The 20,871-nt window shown below is 35.8% G+C and overlaps 1 protein-coding gene across 1 annotated transcript in view; it reads right to left on the bottom strand.

The window, feature by feature from the left end:
- The window catches only part of LOC134851743 (uncharacterized), a gene marked incomplete in the record, with an annotated part of 109,728 nt that overhangs the window by 34,954 nt on the left and 53,903 nt on the right, over positions 1-20,871 (bottom strand). Inside the window, 10 exon segments of the mRNA XM_063867961.1 lie at positions 1-181; positions 475-756; positions 5,607-5,876; positions 6,235-6,593; positions 7,024-7,413; positions 7,626-7,859; positions 9,825-9,972; positions 11,864-12,044; positions 12,396-12,530; positions 12,816-13,045. Of these exon segments, the coding sequence (XP_063724031.1) occupies positions 103-181; positions 475-756; positions 5,607-5,876; positions 6,235-6,593; positions 7,024-7,413; positions 7,626-7,859; positions 9,825-9,972; positions 11,864-12,044; positions 12,396-12,530; positions 12,816-13,045 (2,308 nt within the window).

Raw genomic sequence — 20,871 nt, 5'->3', positions numbered from 1 at the left:
CCTGGCAACACCCTCGCCCGCTCTGTTCACGCCCACCACCCGCCAGAAAGTGATTGGTGCCAGACCTGAGTCCCTCCAGACTGAAATGGGTCTGGCTGGGCTTCAGTCGCAGAGTGCCCCCCTCCGCTCTCCCCGCCGGATATAGAGTTCCACTCCACCCTGTATTCGGACACCTTCAGACCTGAAACGACATTCTTGTGGCAGTGAAGCTTGCAATCATATGATTGCCAGTTAGAAATTTGCACGATTTCCATGAAGGCCATAGCATAAGACGACAGCGAACACTACATCTTCGAAACAAAGTTATAGCTCAATTTAGCATAAATAAGTTTGTTTCATACGATGTTTGCTAATGAGTTTCTATTAACTTTTATTAACTTTTATGCTCGGCATCTGGAAATTAAACTGAGAAGTAAACAAAACATGGCGCTGAAGACTAAATTAGTGCTCCATGATTCGTTCGTTCATTCGCACCTTTGCCGAGGAGCTTCATCTCGACTGAAATGGAGCAGTCGGTTATGGACACGACTGTCAACTCCACATTCGTCACTCCTCGTGATCTGTCCGAGTTCACTGCCCCCAGCCGATTCATTGGATCTAATGACGTCATCGCGATTAGCGTTCGGTGTGTTGCTGTTCTCTGGTTGGTCGGCTGATATGTCGTTCGGATAGGTGGACACTAAGATGACGTCAGAGGGTTTGGAGTCTCGGAAATCGCTGTTGGAGCTGAGCGCCACGACCTGCACTTCGTATTTTCTAAGACACAAGGTGCACCTAGATCAATTGTAGGACCAGCAGTTTCCAATTCACAAAAAAGGCAATGTAGTTAAACGCATTAAATCCATTTTGCTCGTGAAGTCAATCGTGTGCAGTTATTTCGAAAGAAACACTTTCCCCAAAATATCAATTCTAAATTTTTTTTTTCAAATTAGACTAATGAACTAATGCTTTTATTGTCACATTTGTCTATAATTGCCAAAAAATAAGAAGCTCAAAAAACAAACACATTGCCCTAAAAAATAACAAAAGTTTAACTATCAATCTCAAGGTTTGTCTTAAATACAACCAAAAAAAATAGGGCAAAAGTGAAGACACTACAGGCAATTGCCTACAGCATATGACAACCAATCGTGATTTTGTTGACGAAGTAAACTGTATTGAGTTTTGTGATATAGCGGATCATTGAAAACCTCCTTCATTTCACCAATTTGAGTTTGTCCCCCAGCAGAAAAGATTGCAAAAATTTTTGTGCGAACTGAAAAATAGCTTGGGCAAAATTATTTGGAGTAGTAATGACAGCAATGATAACAATAGACTCGTCTCTTCAACCATATAAACAGGACAAACCCAATTTCTTTTTCATTGAAGACCAGAAACCTCTTTAAGTCCATGGCATAATAGCTCGAGTTCACAAATTGCAGAAGCTGCATTCAAAAAAAACTTTAAAAAAATTTCCAAAGTATGAGCTTTAAATTCAAAAAAAATTTTTACATAGAAGCTAAGCTAAGTTTTGCAAACACTCGGGAGAACACAACAAAAAGCAGTTCTCCGAAATGCGATAAGAAAAGGAAGAAATAAGGCTCAAATTAGTAAAAACTCGGCTAAGTCTCGGAATCGATCTGCGACCTAGAGTTTGAAGTCTCACGCACGAACCACTCAGCACGGATGCTTAATAATTCACAAAAACTAGCAATTTATAAAACCGAGAATAGATGCTAAAAAAGTGCCAGTGCTACAAATTGATCAAACACTTTAAATGATCACTTTTAATTTAAAATTAGCTTGGAAAAAAAGAAGTTTCGCAATAAATACAAAAAAATCAATAGACAAATAAGTAGAATACATTACTTTTTTGATCATTCCTATTGATTTTCAAAATTTCAACTTCTTTCTAGCTAATGAGATTTAAAGTTTTCAGTTAATAAAGCTCAAATGTTTTTGAAAATGGCAAAACTTTTTTGAATTTTTCAATCCCTTTAATATCAATATTTTTTTGAGTAATGATTTCAATTTTCTTAATGAACTTTTTCCACTTGCTTTTTCCCTTTTAAATTCAAATCGTAAAAAGTTTATCTTCATAAGATTGCCAGCACCAAAATTCTACCCATTTTGTTAAATATTTTCCTCAATTCACTTTTTGATTAAAATTTTTCATAAATGTATCGCCGACTAATGATAAAACTTCAATCTTATTCATTGCACAAACTTGTTTATGAACAAATTGAAACAAATGCTTAATTTAAATAGGCAGATTCGATTGAGAAAAATGTTGACTACAATTTAAAACAAGGCAGCGTGATTTTTTGCTTCAAATAAAAACATTCAGTGAAGAACAATTATGTACGCGTATCATTGTGGGCGAATCAGCAAAGTTGTTTGCCAAAAAGTTAGCTCCTATTTACCTAAGAGAAAAACAGTTCGCCACTTTTAAAGCTTTTTTACATGAAAAAAAAAAACAATTGCTTTTTCCTTTTTTAAAACACTTGACTGATTTTCAGAAGTTTTGGACATCAACTCGACATGAAATTGCATTAAAATGCAAAGATCAAGACTGGGCTGAATTGAACGCCAAAAATGCCTAAAAGAAAAAAACTTAAATAAATATGGGCTCAAAACACTTTAATTGAAAGTTTCTAAATAGTTTTTGAATGTTTAAATAATTCTAAATAATTTTTGAATGAGAACTTTCAAATGTTTCTTATATCAACATGGCCTGATAAACAGCTTGTTAAGTCAACTATTAATTTTAATCACTGGAAAAACTAAGTTTTTGGAAGTAAATGTTTCAAGCAATTTGGAAATTTGAAATTCGTTCTAAAATTCCTCCAACTGAGCTACGGTGGTTCGCTGTTTTTTTACTGTCTATAATAGCGTAACTCTGTTTCCGAGCAGAGCCTAGCAGCACTTACAAAACAATCTCAAAATAGAACTGTGATAGATCGATAACCTGCGTATTTTAAAACTTCAATCAAATACCTAGCGAATAAGCAACCCAGCAAAGACTGTGTTTCTGAAAAACAATTTTTAGAGTATGGTATGATTGATCATCTTTAAGCCGTGAAATAATCCTGAAACCATTTTTTTACTGCAAAAAGGAGCTCTGCGTATAATAAATGATAAAAGTTTTTCATTTTCTGAAATTTATTGTTTCAAAAATCGAAAACTTACTGAATCTGAATGGTTTTTTTTTGCTGAAAACAGTTTTTTATACTGCATATTTTTGCATTCTAAAACTTCAATTAAAATTATTGTCCCTAAATACCAAGAATAATGAATGCAACCTGCCTTGTTTTGAGAACCTTGATTTGGAATTAGAAGAAATGCTTAATACTTTCAACTCTAATTGTTCAATAAATTCCACAGATTAAAAATTTTGTCTTTTTTAAATTGTTCTCTATTTTCAGAAAAACCCAACCACAAAAAATTGTTCCTGATAACTATATACAAGATGAGTCTTTTCAAATTTTCTTCAGCTAAAAATTTGAGTAAAAAATAGGTGTTTAGGGTACTATGAAATCTGAAAATTAGTCCTAATAAACTTATTAAGCATTGCATTGTTTTTGTAATGATTTTTTTAAACAATTGATCATTAGAAAATGAGAAGAAATTTGTTTACTTTTTCTTTTGGTTCTACTGTACAGTTCTTTGAGCTCAATTCATGAAAAAAGGTTAAATTCAAGGTTGTTATGATAAGATTGGCACATTTAATACGTGTTGAGGAAGAAAACCAGGTCTCGAAGGACGAGCTTGGGAGCTTAGCAGTTCGAGGCTCACTTATTAACTTTTTTTAGTGAAAGGCACAAAATGAAAGATCAAGATAGGATTTTTTAAATGCATAGTCCTGAAGAAAAAATTAGGAAACGTTAAAATATATGTTTTGTATGCAAAAATTTGCATTAAAAATCTCCACTTTTTAGGCAATCAAATTTGGGCTGTGGTGACGATAACTGTTCAAAAACGAGCTCTAATGTCAAATTGTTGAAAAATATAGAAGGGCAGGGTTTCAAAACAGGGGCGGATATAGGATTTTTTCGAGGGGGGAGCGGATTTTCAAAAATTTTCGAAAATTTTGTTGACCATTATATTTTAGGTCGACCGAATTGATTTTCCGAGCTGTTTTGGTCTCAAAAAGACGCTGTTTTGGTCTGAAATTTTCTGCGCCGCAGGCCAAATTTTGAAAAAACAGGCCAAAAAAGGCGTTTTGTAGGCACTTTTTAGAACATTTTGACCAAAAAAAACATTTTGGGTCGGCAGGGGGTCGAATCGCTGAGAGAAAAAAGACGTCCGCCCCCCTCGTCCCCCCCTAAATCCGCCCCTGTTTCAAAATAAGCTATTTTGTGCTTACACTTTTGACAAAAGCCAATAAATTCGGCTTTTTTCACAAATCTTCTTGTGGCACTGAAAACTTCATTTTTCATGTTTGGAGTTTTTTGAAAGTTGGAGAATGGTGTCACGTGTCACCTGACCATTGTGAACAGATTTCATCATTGTTTAAAGCTGCCTTGAAGATGACAATGGGGCTTACCCTGTTGGTTTTTCATTGCAATTCCACGTTTTGTAGGAAGTCCAAGGAATGCGCTGCATTTTAGCCAAAAGTTTAAGGAGTCGAAATTTTTTTATTCAAGGGTCAATAAAACAATACGATTTCTTAAGGCTCTTCCAAAGGAAATCCAATCAATGAAAGATACTGCAGTAAACTGAGGTTTTCCAATGAACGTTTTGTGATCTATAAAAGTCAAACAACAGCGAGCTTTTTTTCCATATACGGGAAAATTAAGCGTTTCAATTATTTTTTGCCGTGTGGTTTAAGAAATTTATTCATGTCGGCCTATGATTTTTAATCCGAGCTTAGACCATAAAAAGCAGACACCTGTTGTATTTGGGATAAATGAAACATCAGTCGGTCAATCCATTTCTCAGATCCATTTTTGTCTATTCGAGGCCTGCAAAAGCTGTAAGATGAGCTTTAAATCACTACAATCGACTAAGGAGCGCAAAACAATGTTCCAAGAACTTTTTTTTTCTTTGAAAATTCATTTTAATTTTAGATTTTGTAATATGACAGGACGTGACCAAAGTATTCGAAAAAATCTTACTTATCCATATTTAATTGTTGCACCGAATAGGGAAAAAACGAAAAAACTATAGTTTGAAGACCATAAAAATTAAAAACTAAATGATAAAAAAAATAGAAATTAAAAATATCTCGCTTTTCATCAGCAGCGGATTTAATGGGGGCCCCCACTCCTCAGGCATTCGACCGATTGGGTCCCCCGACACTGCCGACCGATTGGGTCCCCCTTTGCTACTATTTTAAGACCTCCATTTTTGACTGACTGTCTCTAAATTTTTTCTACAAACGCCTTTGGCGCCAAAAAAGAGTCATTTTGATGGGGAGCGCGCGCAAAAAAAAACGCGAATTTCGGTCAAACTTTTTCCAAAAAGTGCCTGAAACAGAAGTTCGCCTGCCAAACAGAAAAATTGGCCACAATAATATCTTGTTAATGATTCGAGAGAGCTCTTGTCGACCAAGAAAAAAAGAACAACTTTTTCGAGTTTTGTTTAAATCCTATAGATCCACCCCTGCTACTCTTTTTATTACTAACTTGTTTGCTTTGTAAGGAATGAGAGCCTTGAAACAACTTTTGTTCAGCACATTTCCCGCCTTTTTCCCGTCCAGGAACACTTGGTAGCCAGCAATGGAATTGGGTCCATAACACCGCGGCTCCCCCCACTCGATCACGATAGAATGAGGGGTGATGTTCTTCAGGGTGACCCGGGGGGCATCGGGGGCTGCCGGAACCCGGAGAGAGACTGTTTCGCTGCTCCGCGACGATGTGCGCCCAGTGCTGACTACTTGCGCTTCAATTATGCCTCTAAAATTCATAATAAACGTTTGAACAAACGAGTATTAATAAAGGTTTGAATTTTTTATTTAATTTTAATTCCCTTTATATACTTCCATTTCCACTGATTTCCATGGTGTATTTCTTTAAGTTTTGTAGTGAATAGTGACGAGGTCTTTCACAAATCTTCATAACTCTAGTGAGCACAGTCAAAGTAGTCAAAAATTTGTGATCCAAACTTGAACATACCCAAAATTTTGATGAAAGCAAGCCTAAACGTCAAGTTTTAAAACGATGGACTGGATTGCTTAAAGAATTCCAGCAGCGCCAAAGGAGGCACGATAGTTAAAAAAATTAACGTCGAGATGTCAGTTTAAAAAAATTTTACCCTGGAATTGTGACTGGAATCAGATAAGAGCTCTCCTCCCCACCCAATTTAGCCCTCTTCTCCACCTGCCCCTCCCACCTGGCATCCTCTCGGGGCAACATGTACTCCCGCCACACCACCTCGTGTGAACTAATTCCCAAGGCTTCGGCCGACTTCCGTTCACTAGTGTGGAAGTGGGACCATTCCAGTCTCAGGAAGCCCAGATGGGTGGGGCCGAGAGTGAAGTCGTGCACGAAGGAACAGGACACTTTGTGTATGTTACCCACTCGTTTCTCGGGAAGCACCAGCGAAATGGGATCCGAAGTGGACTCATCCTCGGCGTCCAACTGCAACTGTTCTGCTTCAGAGATGTCTTCGTTCTGAAGGGAAATTCATAATACAACTAATATAGACATAATAGACGAATCATAATAGAAAACTACGGAGGACATCGTGCAAGAATCTTCTTCTTGATCAAATAACACAAACTATTGAAAAAAAACACCATTTATTCCAGAGGGAAAAGACTAAGATGCGATCTGTTTAGTTCGTCACGGAGAACCGCTGCTGTGCCTCTGCTTAAGAGTTAGATCCAATTTTGGTTATTTTTCTGGGCTGGGTAATGTTGCCTCACCCTCAAGCAACGAGTACGAATCATAGTGGGCCTCGAACCACCGTCTTTTTGATTAAGGGAAAATGACTTAACCTTTTTTGCCAACAGCTCTTTTTAACATGGTTATCCAAGAGGGAAGGACCAGTTAAGGATATAAAGGGATACATTTGTGAGAGAACATAGAATTGAATTTGGACCTGGAATCTGAGCTTCCTCTTGATGGTTGGTTTCGTGAGTGCAGTTACACACACAGTGTATCTCTTCCCAGGTCTACACTTGGCCAGGAAGCAAGTCTGGGCTGAGGGGGGCAGCTTCGTGAACAACTTCCCATTGGCCAAGACTGTGTAGCCGAGCAACTCGTGCTGTGATTGGCTCTCGGAGGAGAACAGAGTTGGCTTGTCCCAGGCGACACACAGCTGTGAACTGGTATAGCTCTGCACACAGACAATCGGCGCCTCCACCGGATCCGGAGTGCGGCAGAGGAGGGGAGGGCACAGGAGACGGTCGGAAGAATCAGCGTCCGTTTCATAAGCCGAGTTGGTATCTTCGCCACTGTCTGGGAACACTTTCAAGGTCACTTCGTACACCTGCAGAACATAGAGAGAAAACAGTTTTTCGCTTTGTTTTAGAGAGTTTTTGCAGATAAATTGTGACTTATTTTGGAACAGGGTAAAAACAGTTTAAACTCAATCAACAATTGTGAACCCAAACTCTACCAAATTCGGGTTCTGATTGCTAATTTGTATTCATTCTCTTTCGAAAGAAAAGTTATCATATCTACTCAGTGGACTTGACTCACCCTTCCAGGCACGAGGCCCTCAATGCAATAGTGTCTAGTGTCTGCCTTCAGCCTCTTCTTCATTGCTGCTCCTCCTCCTCCTGGTAATGTGTGGCCTTGGGATTGTTCTAGAACATTCCTCCAACTGATGAGTTGGTAGGATGAAGCAGAGGTTGACCACTTGACTCGAATGCTGTGTGGCTGTCTGTCTGTCACAACCAGAGACATACCATCCCCTCTACTCGTTGTCTCAGCCTACATCAAAAAGTATACAGTTTCAAGCAAGGAGAAAAATACAAAGTATGTGGAAAACAATTATTTCAACCAAGAAGAGCTGGGTTTTAGTTTTGTTTTTAATATCAAACTATGATTTTTTTTCTAATCACCATTTTTTCCACTGAAAAAAAAACCAGCACCACAAATAATTGTTAAAAAGGGTTGAGTCGCTCATTAAATTAACGACCTGTTGGTTATTATTCGAAAGACTTTTAAAATTTTTCCCAGTGTCAATTAATAATTGGTTTTGGAAATTCAGAGTTTTCGTCCAATTTTGTACAACTTAGGCAAGCGAACAAGTCTTATTACTGGCATGTGATAGTTACAATCATAAACAAGGCCGCGAACTCCAGTAAAATTATTTTTCAAAGTTTATTTTAGCGCTTCCATGAACAAATCGACAAATAATTATAACAATGAACAGAGTTCAATATAATATAAAAGCTTAATAATAATAAAATTCTCATCAATTTAGCAAGTTTTAATCACCAATAACAGTAACTAACATTGTAAACAGCAAAATCAAATCAATTTATTATTTCAAACTGTACACAATGAGCCAAACTATATGGAGATTAACAAAACGATATCGCAAAACGCTTATCATGGAGGCACACGAATTCACGAAAAAGCAAGAAGCAGAGAATGGCAATGAACAGTGAAAGTGTTCATGTTGGCACTCCCACAAAATCAAGGTGACTCCAGTCACTCAGGGAGAAAGTTTTTTATGTACAAAAAATGACCACTGTCACGAAGTGTTCTGTGGCGGGTCAGACGCCACTATGTCATTGCAACAAATGAAGCAAGTTACCAAAACGCAGCAAGTACCCGTCCACAGCTGCATTATTGCAACTGCCTTTCAAGAGTGTCCGATGAGGAAGCAGTCCAATTTGCTTTGCCTTCGCGCTCTGCCATTAACCGGGCGTTCAACCGACAAAAACAATTGACAGGCATTTCGTTCCGCAAATATATGACATGCACTTCGAATTGTCAAAGAAAACTAATATACTGAGCGAGTTCTTTTTTTGACAATCACGACAATGATAAATTTCATCCAACGTCTGGCTTTGCAATGGAGCCTTTAAAATATTTCCGATGCAGTTGTAGCATCTGAATACCGTTCATATAAAGATAACTAGCTTTTACCCACCTTTCACTTATGCTCTGCTCCACTATAATTGTGAGCACTTTTTCAAAAAAATTCCTGAACTCTTAGAGCTAATTCACGAAGCAGAGCCACAGAGGATTTTCTTCGACTTCGAACGAGCAGCGCTCAACGCTTTCTCGGCCCGCTTTCACGCATCCCAGCTGAAAGGATGCTAATTTCACCTAACTCAAGCCATAAACCAATAAGTTAAAAAAAATTGGACTTAAGCGCATATATGAAGGCAGTCAAGAGCTGAATTTGACATATAGGCGCATTCATGCTTCAAGTTTCGTCCCCAATGAGTTGGTTGAACTTTTGTTTGGCCAAATATTAGAAAAAGTTGCAATTGAACAGTAATTAGACCTTGCAATTAGAAAATTGTTTGAAACATTTCGACCCGGACAATACGCTGAGTGAAAAACTAGATGAGGTTGCTTCCTATTTTAGAGAAGTTATTTCAGCTTAAACTTGCGGAATCCAGAACAACTAGTTAATTTTGCTCGCTGCCGTCTGCGATAAAAACTAATGTGTCGTTAAATTGACGTTAATTTTCATTGGTGCGTGGAATCCACGGAATCCAGTGACCATATACCAAACAGTGCGCCTATTCAGTGGACAGTTTGTTCTCGCAATGAAGTTATTGATTTGCTTGTTTAATTTTCGTGCCTATGGACGAACTATTCTATGATGAATGGTGTTTTTTTGCGCGCTTATCGAAAACACGCTAATTTTGATTCGGAGAAAGCGAAGTGAACAAATACACTCGATTGCAGGTTTTTCGTGTAATGTGTAACTACCTGGACAGAGACATTGGGAAGCCAGGGTGACTGCAGTTCCTCCGGAGTCAACTCAGATGGCATCTCCCAGTTCCAGTTGGCTCCTCCTGATTGCATCAATCCTCCTTCTGTTGGTCGCATGAAGGAAGTGTCGGTGTTCTCAAAATACCTGATCAGAGCGAAGCCAAAAAAAGTTATTAACAAACAAAAGAGACTAAGATAACCGCGCCATCGGCCAGATTTTTTGGCAACAAGGATGCAAGAAATGAGTGAAGATACCAAAATAAGTTTTTAGTAATTCAATTAAGATAACTTTTTTGTGTCTCTTTTTGACAAGATGTCACGTAAAACGAAAATCAACAAAACCATTTTGAAAAAAAAAAATTGTGCGGTTGGATATTTTTTCTGGAGTTGCTATCAAATTTTATTTTTTACTCCATTTTTTTAGTGACCACTAACAGCTGGTAACTTGATTGAAAACCGCTTCAAATCTGGTATAGCGTGCACTTGTTTAGTAGCTTCAAGTTGGCACAAAAAGACTTAAAAGAGCAATCGATATGATTTTTCAGTCTAAAAGGCAATCAACAGACCATTGGTTGAAGCGTTTTTCTATTTTTGTTCCGACAACTTCACGTTTTGCGAAAAAATATGGGGAGGGTGTTCTTTTTCCAACGCATTTCAACTACCTCACAGAGAACTCGTAGAGGGCAAGGAGTACGGTACCATATTATAGGCCCTGTTTCAATTTTTTTAAGAATCAGAAAAATATGTAAGGAAAAAAAATTAGGCTGCATTTTTGTCAATTTTTCGAACACTTTGATGATAGTAAAACATGTGACACTGAATTTGAGCTCAATTTGGTTTTAGTTCGTTGCATTCTGACAGTTGCTGTTTTCTAAGAAATATGAATAGAAAAAAAATGAAAAGCAAAATTCTTCAACATTATTTTTTGCTCACCTTAAAATTGTCGAAACATGCTGTTTTGAGCTGGATGCACAACAATCAGCAACACTTATTCCGTTTATGTTGGAAGGGATCACTTAAAAATTTTGCAATCAATGGGTTCCAGCGGTGAAAAAGTAAATACAATCAAAATGTCTACAAATGCCATTTTAAGATCAACATTTTCGGCGCTATTTTGTAAAACGAATAAAAAAGTCTGAAAAGAAGCAGCTGGAACAGGGGCGAATTTAGGGGGGGGGGGCGGGGGGGGGGGGGGGGGGGGCGGACGCCCTCTCCTCAGGGATTCGAACCCCTGCCAACCCAAAGGGTCCCCCCTTTGATACTTTTTAAGAAATCCATTTTTGGCCGACCGACCCTCAAATTTTTCTAAAGGCGCCTTCGGCGCCAATATATACTAATTTTGAGGGGGAGCGCGCGCCAAAAAAAACAAGTTTTTTTGTCAAAATTTTCCAAAAAGTGCCCAAAAACGGCTTTTTTGATCTGTTTTTTCAAAAAAATGCCTGCGGCGCAGAAAATTTGGCCAAAACAGGGTATTTTTACTGCTCTGGGAGAGCTCGGAAAATCAACCTGATCGACCTTAAAAAAAAGTCGTCTAAATTATTTTCGAATTTTTTGAAAATCATCCGCCCCCCCCCCCTCGAGAAAATCCTAGATCCGCCCCTGAGCTGGAATATTTAATTTTTGATGCTAGAATTTTTATTTTAAGTTTTCCTATAGTTTCTTTTCAGGTCAAATATCAGTTTAAAAAAATCCTCTGAAAGGCATTCTAGTTTTATTTCCAAGATATGTATACTAAATTATAGTCGAACAATTCGAAAAATCTGTATACATAAGAATGTTAAAAAAATAAAAAAGGATGGCTAAGAACCGATAGTTTGAGCTAACAAGTCCATTCAATTTACTTTTGATATTGAGATACTTTTGAATAGATCTCTATTGTAATTGTATAAAATAAAATCGATTGCAATCTTTTTTTATCAATGTGGGCATCATTTTTTTCTTGCTTTTTTGGCTCAGTGAACTTAAGCATTTTTTTTTAAGTTTCGACATGCAAAAAGACTGTTAAAGTGTGTCCCAACTAGGACCCGGCACTCTACCTGTCGGAGACTGTGATCACAGTGATGTTGTAGATGGACACTGGATCCAAATTGTCAACTGTGTGACTCCTGCTGGTCGGCGGAAGTGTAACTATGCCAGCTGTCGGTCGCTCTTCCTTCTCCGGGGAAAAACTCTCGGGTTGCTCGTGGTTGATCACTTCGTCGAACTCTATTCTGAACCCTGAAATCATTTCTCGCGTCTGTGAACACTTCATAAACAAAGGTTCATTAGGGTTAATCCACAATTGGCAAACCAACACGCAGAGATGAAAGGTCAATCAGAACAAATCAAATCATGCATCTTCTTCAAGATGAAATTCACATCAACTGAGTTCTCAAAATGAGAGCAATCAGAAACAAGATTAAGCCACTTCAGTACAATCAACGGTTTGTTTCATTCATGCTGAAAATTGTATTTTTTTTTAAAAATTATGCCCGATGGTTAAATATTTGATGATAATTATTTTGCAGCTCTAAAGCTTTCATAGTGGACTACATGAAAAATATGGAAAACCGTGCACTATATACTAACACAGAGAGGACTCGCTTCGTCTGCTGAGGCTGGAGGCAGTGCCCCCTTTACGTCCCCCCTGCTCCCCCCTCCCACTCGGGGGGTCATCAGAGTGATCTTGATCAGGTGACAATTTCTCTACTGAGAGCCAAATGGCTGCATGAATACTTCAGTCTTTAAGTATGCGTACGTGTTGGATACTCAGTAATTTTTATTCACTACAACTCGTCTGTTCTTTCAATGTATTTTATTGTTTTCTCAAATATAACGTAAACATCTCCCCTTCCCTATTAGAATTCTATTAAACCCCCCCCCCCCCCTCAAAGTATAAAAAGTGCTCACTGTTAAATATAGCAGTTGCTGCAAGTTTGAGCTTTCTGTTTTTTTTTGGGAGTTAAATATTTTCCTTCAATCTGATTGGTCAAAAAATTGTTTTCTCACCCAGAATAGTGAACCCATTTGTGTCTGGTAGATTCCACTTCACATCCACACTAGTGTCTGTCACTGTCCCCACCCTCAGCCCCTCCACCGCCCTCGGCTCCGCCCCCGTGCGCAACAACAGAGGGGGCTCACTCTTGTGTGACACGAGGAAGTGGCCCTGCTCTCTACTCCCCCACTTGTCTCTACTCGTGTACGACTGCATCCGACGACTCTCCACGAACACCACATACCTTAAAAGGAAGCAAATCGGCCAAATGTTGTCACATGTCTGAATGAGTCCAGTGGAAAAAAAAACACTATCTAAGATATCATCAATTATATAGAAAAATTATGATTCTCATCACAAAAATTGAGGGATACAAAAACTTTCAAACTTCCTTGTCTTCAAACAACTTCAGTTGATTCAAGTTCATAAAACTAGTTCCAAATACTGCATTCTTTTTCAACTTTTGGTTGTCGTGCGGATATATCGTGGCTGAGAACGCCTTTTTTTGTCTTTTTTTATAACTGGAGTGCGGCCTGTATTTAGACAACCGTGTATTCATACTCGTCAGTATTTAGACAAATACTGTTTCAACCAATCAGAATCGAGATAAGACATAAATAATCCAAAATAAATCATAATTCTTTATTAATTTCTTCCTTGTGGAACCTGATCTAAACTACATTTTATGATTGGATAAATTAGATATTTTACCAATGTAAAGTATTTAATATTAACCAATCATGATCCATCTAACTAACAACCCACTTATTTGTAAGTGCTGAAGTTACTTGTAATTTCAGCACCAGAGAGATTTGAATTTAACTTAGAAATTAGTTGGACTCTCCCGAGCACTTCAGCAGCCGCAATAAACCAGTATACCCTAGATCTATTGAGCCTAGCAGAGACTAGTTAAACAACCTGAGACTAGATAGTATAAGAGTAAGATTAGGATCGGTATTAGACTAAGAAGTTGCACGAATCTATCCGGCCGAAAATAAGATAGCGTGACGAGCAGACGGTGTACCCTATCCGAAATTACTCTATGAGTTAACCAACTCGGTCCTAACTCATCTGGTGCGACCATAAGTCTCGAACAAGACCTTAATAGCTTAGAATTAACCAAAATAGATTAGAAATTAGACAAAAACATTTACAAAATGTTATACGACAATAATTTAATCGAAATGTCTCTACGACTCAATAGATCAGAGCCAATATTCCGAACCATAACAGAACTACCCGGAATTGGAAGAAGACCTCGAACCAGAGACGACATACGACAAAGTAGAAACTTGCCATATAGCTATATGATAGTTAGGCAAAAACCAGAACAAACTTTTATATTTAGAATACTACTGGCAATGAATTTAGATTTTCATTTGCAAACATAAAATTTTGAAGTCAATCCTCAAAATCATTACAGGCGCTAAACAAAATTATTAATATACAATAACGATTGATAAAAAGATCTAAGATCGTTTTCCTAAAACTCTGCAGTAATATAAAAAACATATTTGAAAAATATTTATTGAAAAATAAAAAATAAAAATTAGTAGCATGACAATAAATGGTTAGTAATCATAAATCATCCTGTTGTTCCAGCTCCATCATCTAAAACATAACAGCAATCATAAACCCACTAATATCATCAAAACACTAAATCTTTCCTTTACACACATTTAAAATTTTATTAAAACTTAAATTCACTTAATTTTAAAACCAGATCATCAAGGCTTATCCTTGGATCTTAAATCATTTTCTACTTAATTAAATTTCAAATTTGATCATCAAGGCTTATCCTTGGATCAAACAGAACAACTTTGTTCTCCCCCACCCACTTAATTAGTGTCTAACGACCTCAAACGTCGATTCACTACCCAACCCTTTCTAAAGACCCAAGACTAATAGAAATTTTTAAACAAAACTAATCATTCAAATTAGGATAAACAGTGAAGAACTTCGGTTATTCATCCTTCACTTGACCCCTCCTCTTAACAGACCCAGGATAAATCTTAGACTTAGTAAGTTTAAAATAGTATCTAACGAACTACTCGCGTTCTAATTATACCTGAACCTTGTGGATCGATTTACTATTCTCCAACCCTTGAACACAATCACTACCCCTAAGTAAGATTAAGTAAGTTAACACCTTAACTTATACTAGCCACGAGAAAGTAAAAAATCATTCTTCGGAATCGATATACTTTTCTCTCCAACCCTGAACAAATAGACCCAGGTTAAGCTAACCAAAAAATCGTAAGAACTAACAGTTTAAGAAAATAGAAATCATTTAACAACCTTTTGCATCCGTCATTCTAAACCTTATGTCATTTCAAAACCTAGGAAATAAACAAACAATCGTTTTACACAATTGTGAAATAGATAACAAAAAATACGACCTTGTAATCACACCTCATACACAAACAGTTGGATACATTCGAACAAAACGACAAACACTAAAAAGAAAAATAAAAACGAAACAAAGACAAATAACACGAAAAAGATTTTCAAAAAATCGAAACGCATTTTCAGAATCAGAAACCAACAGTTTAGACGAACTTTACAAACTAAAAGAATCAATAGATAAAAATTACCCACTTCACGATCAATTATATTTTTCTGACTCAGAAACAACTTCAAATTCATCAAAAAGAGGAAAAAGAAGAATAAAAAAGCAGTATAAACACAAACCAGTACATTTATACAATTGGAATCAACCAATTCGACACATTAATAATTACATATTAACAGTCATCGAACAAAAAAATGAGCTCAACGCACACCCCAGGTGAAGAAAGTCCAGATGATGATGAAATCTTTCCTTTTATAGTAGATGCAGATACTGATAGAGGACAACACATATTTTGTCAAAATTTACTCGTAAATTTATTTGAACCCGGAATCAGTCCATGTAAAACAGAGTTCCCAGATGTAAAAATCAAAAGACAAATCATAGACCACTACTTAAAAGATATATGCAACATAACACAACAGTATGGAATCTACTCCATAGAATTCACCTCACCAAACCATAATAATAGAAAATATACAATTCAAACAGACGATCTTGATTTAGAATTTTCAAAAGTTTTTTCAGAATATATAAAAAGCATCCAATATCATAACTCACAAAGAGCAAACTCCATATTCACCAATGAAGTTTTCGCAATAATATATAGTTATATTTCGATATTAGAAAACGAAATCCCAATAACAAATGTCTCACCGACAGAAACATCTAAACATTTGAAAGTACGACATGAAATCACACTACTCTCTAGTTATTTAAACATCATTAAAGAAAATTTCACGAAAGACGACGTTTCACAACATACAAAACACGATCTACAAAAAATTTTGGCATGGTTCATAATAGATTATTTCACACACAATATTGATTTAATTGCACAAGCAAGAAAAAATTTTAGACCCCAAAACTCGAACGATGATACCGCTATCACAGAACAATCAGATTATGTTTGGGACCCCGAATGGTCTCATCCCGCATTTATAAGCTTCCCACAATCAATCTCAAGTCAAGCAATAAGTACAATATCTTACATAAGAGATTATGTAAAAGTAATACCATTAACCATTGATGCAACACCATTAAACTATAATACATTTTTGCCCGATACACAAAATAATAGTTTAAACTCTACAGTTATACACAATGAAAACCTCAATGGAACTAGGAATCTTACTCAACAAGATATCCAGACACCATCACACTTCATAAATGAAGAAATTGTACACACAACAACTACACAACAAAGTATTTCACCAATACGCCCAAATTTAACAACACCAAGAAATACAAATCCTTCACAAACACAGGTAACCTTACAATCAACCGTTAAACCTTCGGTTGCCCCTAAATATTCACATATGGATTACCAAACATACAGACCCATGACAATACCATCAAAAACACGCAAAACATTCACTAGAAACAACTTTACAGACCATAATTATAATTATACACATCCATCAAAAACATATAACCAACCACAAAGAAATTTTAACCAATATACAAGATCTCGAAATTGGGATAACCCAATGACCCAACCTAATTCAATAAATTTCCAAACAAATCCTCCACAGGATCACAGTGAAAATTACCCATTTTTTCAACAAAATAAAAATAAAAAACAGACATCTTATCAAATGGATTATTTATCCTCAGATGATGATTTCTTACAACCAGATATATTTGCACCAAATACTCAAGAATATCGTAGACAAGGAATACAGAAAACACGTACAAATCATAGAAATTTTTCTCCACAACCAATAGATGCACAACATCAACAACCAATTCAACAACAAAATCTAATAAATACACAATCTTTTCAACCAATTCAACAACAAAATCCAATGACTGCACACTCGTATCAAGCATCACAAATGCAAAATGAAATACCACTCCCATATTATCTCCAACAACATGAAATAACAAGAAACCAACTTTCAAATTTTTCTCAAATGCCAAATGCAGCAGAATCATTACAAATGACAATGAATCCATACCTTATGGGTGGATCATCAATAACATCAAACAAACCTTTAATGGTTTTCACAGGAACAGACCCTGAATACTCTGTAGAAGATTATTTAAATGCAGTAACAGCAAACCTGATTTTAAATATTGGACCTGAACCAATTAATACGCCACTACATCAAAATTGGATACATCGACGCACAGCGTTAATACAAACAACCTTAGACGGCGCAGCCCAAAAATGGTTTTCAGTACTACCTCTAGAAATAAAATCAAACTGGAAAAGGTTTACACAGGAATTTTCAAAAATGTTTGACTCCGAAAGAAACAAACAACAACAAAGAGTTTTATGTAATGAAATTCGCAGATTACCAAACGAAACCATCAAGCAAATAGCAGTACGAATCGAAACACTAGTTCGAAAAGCATATTCATTAAATACACATGACTATAAAAACACAAAGATGACAGAAATCTTAATGATGACCTTAACACCACAATTAAGGAAAATAGCAATAAAAAAGAGAGCATCCCATCCTTCTTCAATTCGAGAACCCGATTTAGATTTTCGAAAACTAGTAGACAAATTAGAACAAGCAGAAATCACGATGAAACTAGAAGAAACGGAAAATCTGAAATTACAATACGTTAATAGAATTGAAACGACTCCCACTAATTTTAATAATATACAGGAATCAGAGACAGACCTCGTTGAAAAAATCACTGAAATACTCAATATTTACGAAAAGAACCCAAACTTTAAAGGCAAACCATCTTTCAAAAAATGGTGTAATTATTGCCGACGATACGGACATAGTATTTCCGAATGTAGACAAAAACAGCAAGACAATCAAAATAAACCTCAAAAATATAAAGAACCAAATAAATCATTCTATCAATACATGAAAAAAGATCAAAATCTACCGAACAAAACAGTCTACAGCAACAACAGTTCAGGAAAACCACTCCCGAACAATACAAATTATACAAGAAATCAATCACCATATAACTCAAGTTATAGAGGAAGATCACCAGAACGAAGAAACACGAATAGTTCATCACAAAATCACTACAATAGACCAAATAGTCGAAATAACTACTCCAGATCAAATTCAAATACACAACGATTTGTTTCTAGATCTAATTCCCAATCAAGAAATAACTACTATCCAAACAACCAATCACGAAATTCATCATACAATAGGAATAGAAACTACTCCTATAATCGAAATAGAAGTTATTCAAACAACCGAAACCAGAATTACCCGAACAATCGATCAAGGAATAACTCATATAATAGATCGAACTATAACAGACCAAACAATAATTACCAAAACAGATCGCGAAATAATTCACAAAATCGACACTCAAGTTATAATAATCGTTATAGAAATTATTCCCAATCACCACACCGGAATAATAATAACTATAATAATTCTAATAATCGCCATAGAAGTAGTACACCTAAACATCAAAGACAAATCAATCAAGTACAATCTAATCCAGAAACAACATCAGACCCTCCAGGTATTGATGACACAGTAACTGATACGTTACAACTCAATCAAATAAACTGTACATCATCAGATTCAGAAAGTGATACTGAAAACACTCTTTCTATCAATATGATAAAAGTCGAAAATGACTATGAATCTGTCATATATGAACAACACTTTTCATCACACATATATGAAAATCAATCAGAATTTCTTCAAAATTATTACACTACACCCATAAATTCCACACCAACGACGCAAGAAACAAATGAGATTAACACTACAAATCAAACCAATAAAAATACCAAAACAAAATGCTTGAATACAAACCATATTTATCAAAATATACAAAAAGAACAACCCAAAGAAAAAATTTGGACAATACCATTTCTCTTAGAAAGCCCAAGAAATAAAGAATTTCAACCACCAGACCTTGAAATAGATTTTTTAATTGATTCAGGAGCAGAATCAAACATAATAAACATCCCCACATGGAATGAAATAAAAACTTTACACCCAAAGCTAACACCTCTTGAAACCTCCAGTAAATTAGCAACAGCACAAGGATCAACATTGATAAACTACGGAAAAATCCAATTATTTCTCCTCCCCACCAGAACAATGGAACAAAGCAAAATTTTAAATAAGCCATTTAAACAAATATTCCATATCACTGACATTAAATATAATATCATTGGAATACCATTTATTTCGAAGTATATACCAACAATTAACATACTAAATAGTAAAATATTAATCAAAGATAAATATACAAAAACAAAAGAAACATCCTTAACATTTTTTCAAAGATTAAATAAACAACCACCATTCTTTTCAAAATTCTACCCGATATTTAACCAACAAAGAAAACACCTAAAACCACTATCAGGAAATATCTATAATTTTTCAATCAAACAAGTTCACCAATATGATAAAGAACAAAACAAACAAAAATTTTATATGTCAGAATTTGAATTCAAACCTATTCACAAATTTTTCAAAATCACAATCTCATCCATAAAATATTTGAAAAATTCGAATTCCGATATCATTTCCTTACATGTCTATAACAACACACCTTACCAAGTAACATTACCTTTAGGACTTTTAGGATATTGTGAAACCAACGCTACAATATCACCAATACACGAAAAAGCCTATCGCGTAAATAATATACTCCAATTACTAGATATTTGCCAATCTACAATTCTTAATGAAGAATTATCTATAAATAATATAATAAGTAACGAAAACAGAAATACGGATTATTTCACAAAAACTCCATATTTCAAACCTACATTCAACATAAGTAACTACACAGAGGACCAACAAAAATTTTTAACAATGTTTAATTTCCAACATTCACAAATAACACAAGACGAATTCGAAAAGTTAGCCAAACAGCTAATTAAATATTCATCAGTCTATGCAACATCAAAATTCGATGTTGGAAAAATCAGTTCATCACTACATCTCCCGTTAAAACCAGACGCAGTTTTCAAAAAACAGAGAGCAAGTAAAGTACCAATTCACTTACATGATAAAGTGAACAGATTACTCGATATTTTAGAACAATACAACATTATATCACCAGTTAATAAAGAAGAACAACCAAAAGGCAACACATTTATCAACCCCAGTATCGTTATCATTCTAGCTAAAGGAGAATCATTAAAAATCGTTCTCGACGCTAGATACCTCAATTCACTCATAGACGAATCAAAATGTAATTGGCCCATTGAACCAATACAAGTTATTCTAACAAAAATAAACGGCAAATACTTTACAACCGCCGATATGAATAGTGCATACAATCAAATGCCACTAGATGAACAATCACGACGTTTAACACAATTTGTTATCGGAAACCAACAATATGAATTCAACCGCTTATTCTATGGAATATCCATAGGACCAGCAGCATTTTCAGCTTTTATGAGCAAAATTTTTAGACCACTGATACTCAAGAAAAACGCAATCACCTATTTAGACGATGTTTTTATGCAATCACAAACAAAAGACGAGATGTTCAATGTTTTAGAAAAATATCACCAAATACTTCAGAACGAAAAT

The sequence above is a fragment of the Symsagittifera roscoffensis genome, chromosome 7 (assembly GCF_963678635.1).
Source record: "Symsagittifera roscoffensis chromosome 7, txSymRosc1.1, whole genome shotgun sequence".
NCBI classification, from domain to species: domain Eukaryota; kingdom Metazoa; phylum Xenacoelomorpha; order Acoela; family Convolutidae; genus Symsagittifera; species Symsagittifera roscoffensis.
The sequence above is the reverse complement of the archived record's forward strand: the minus strand, read 5'-3'. Positions and strand labels throughout refer to the sequence as shown.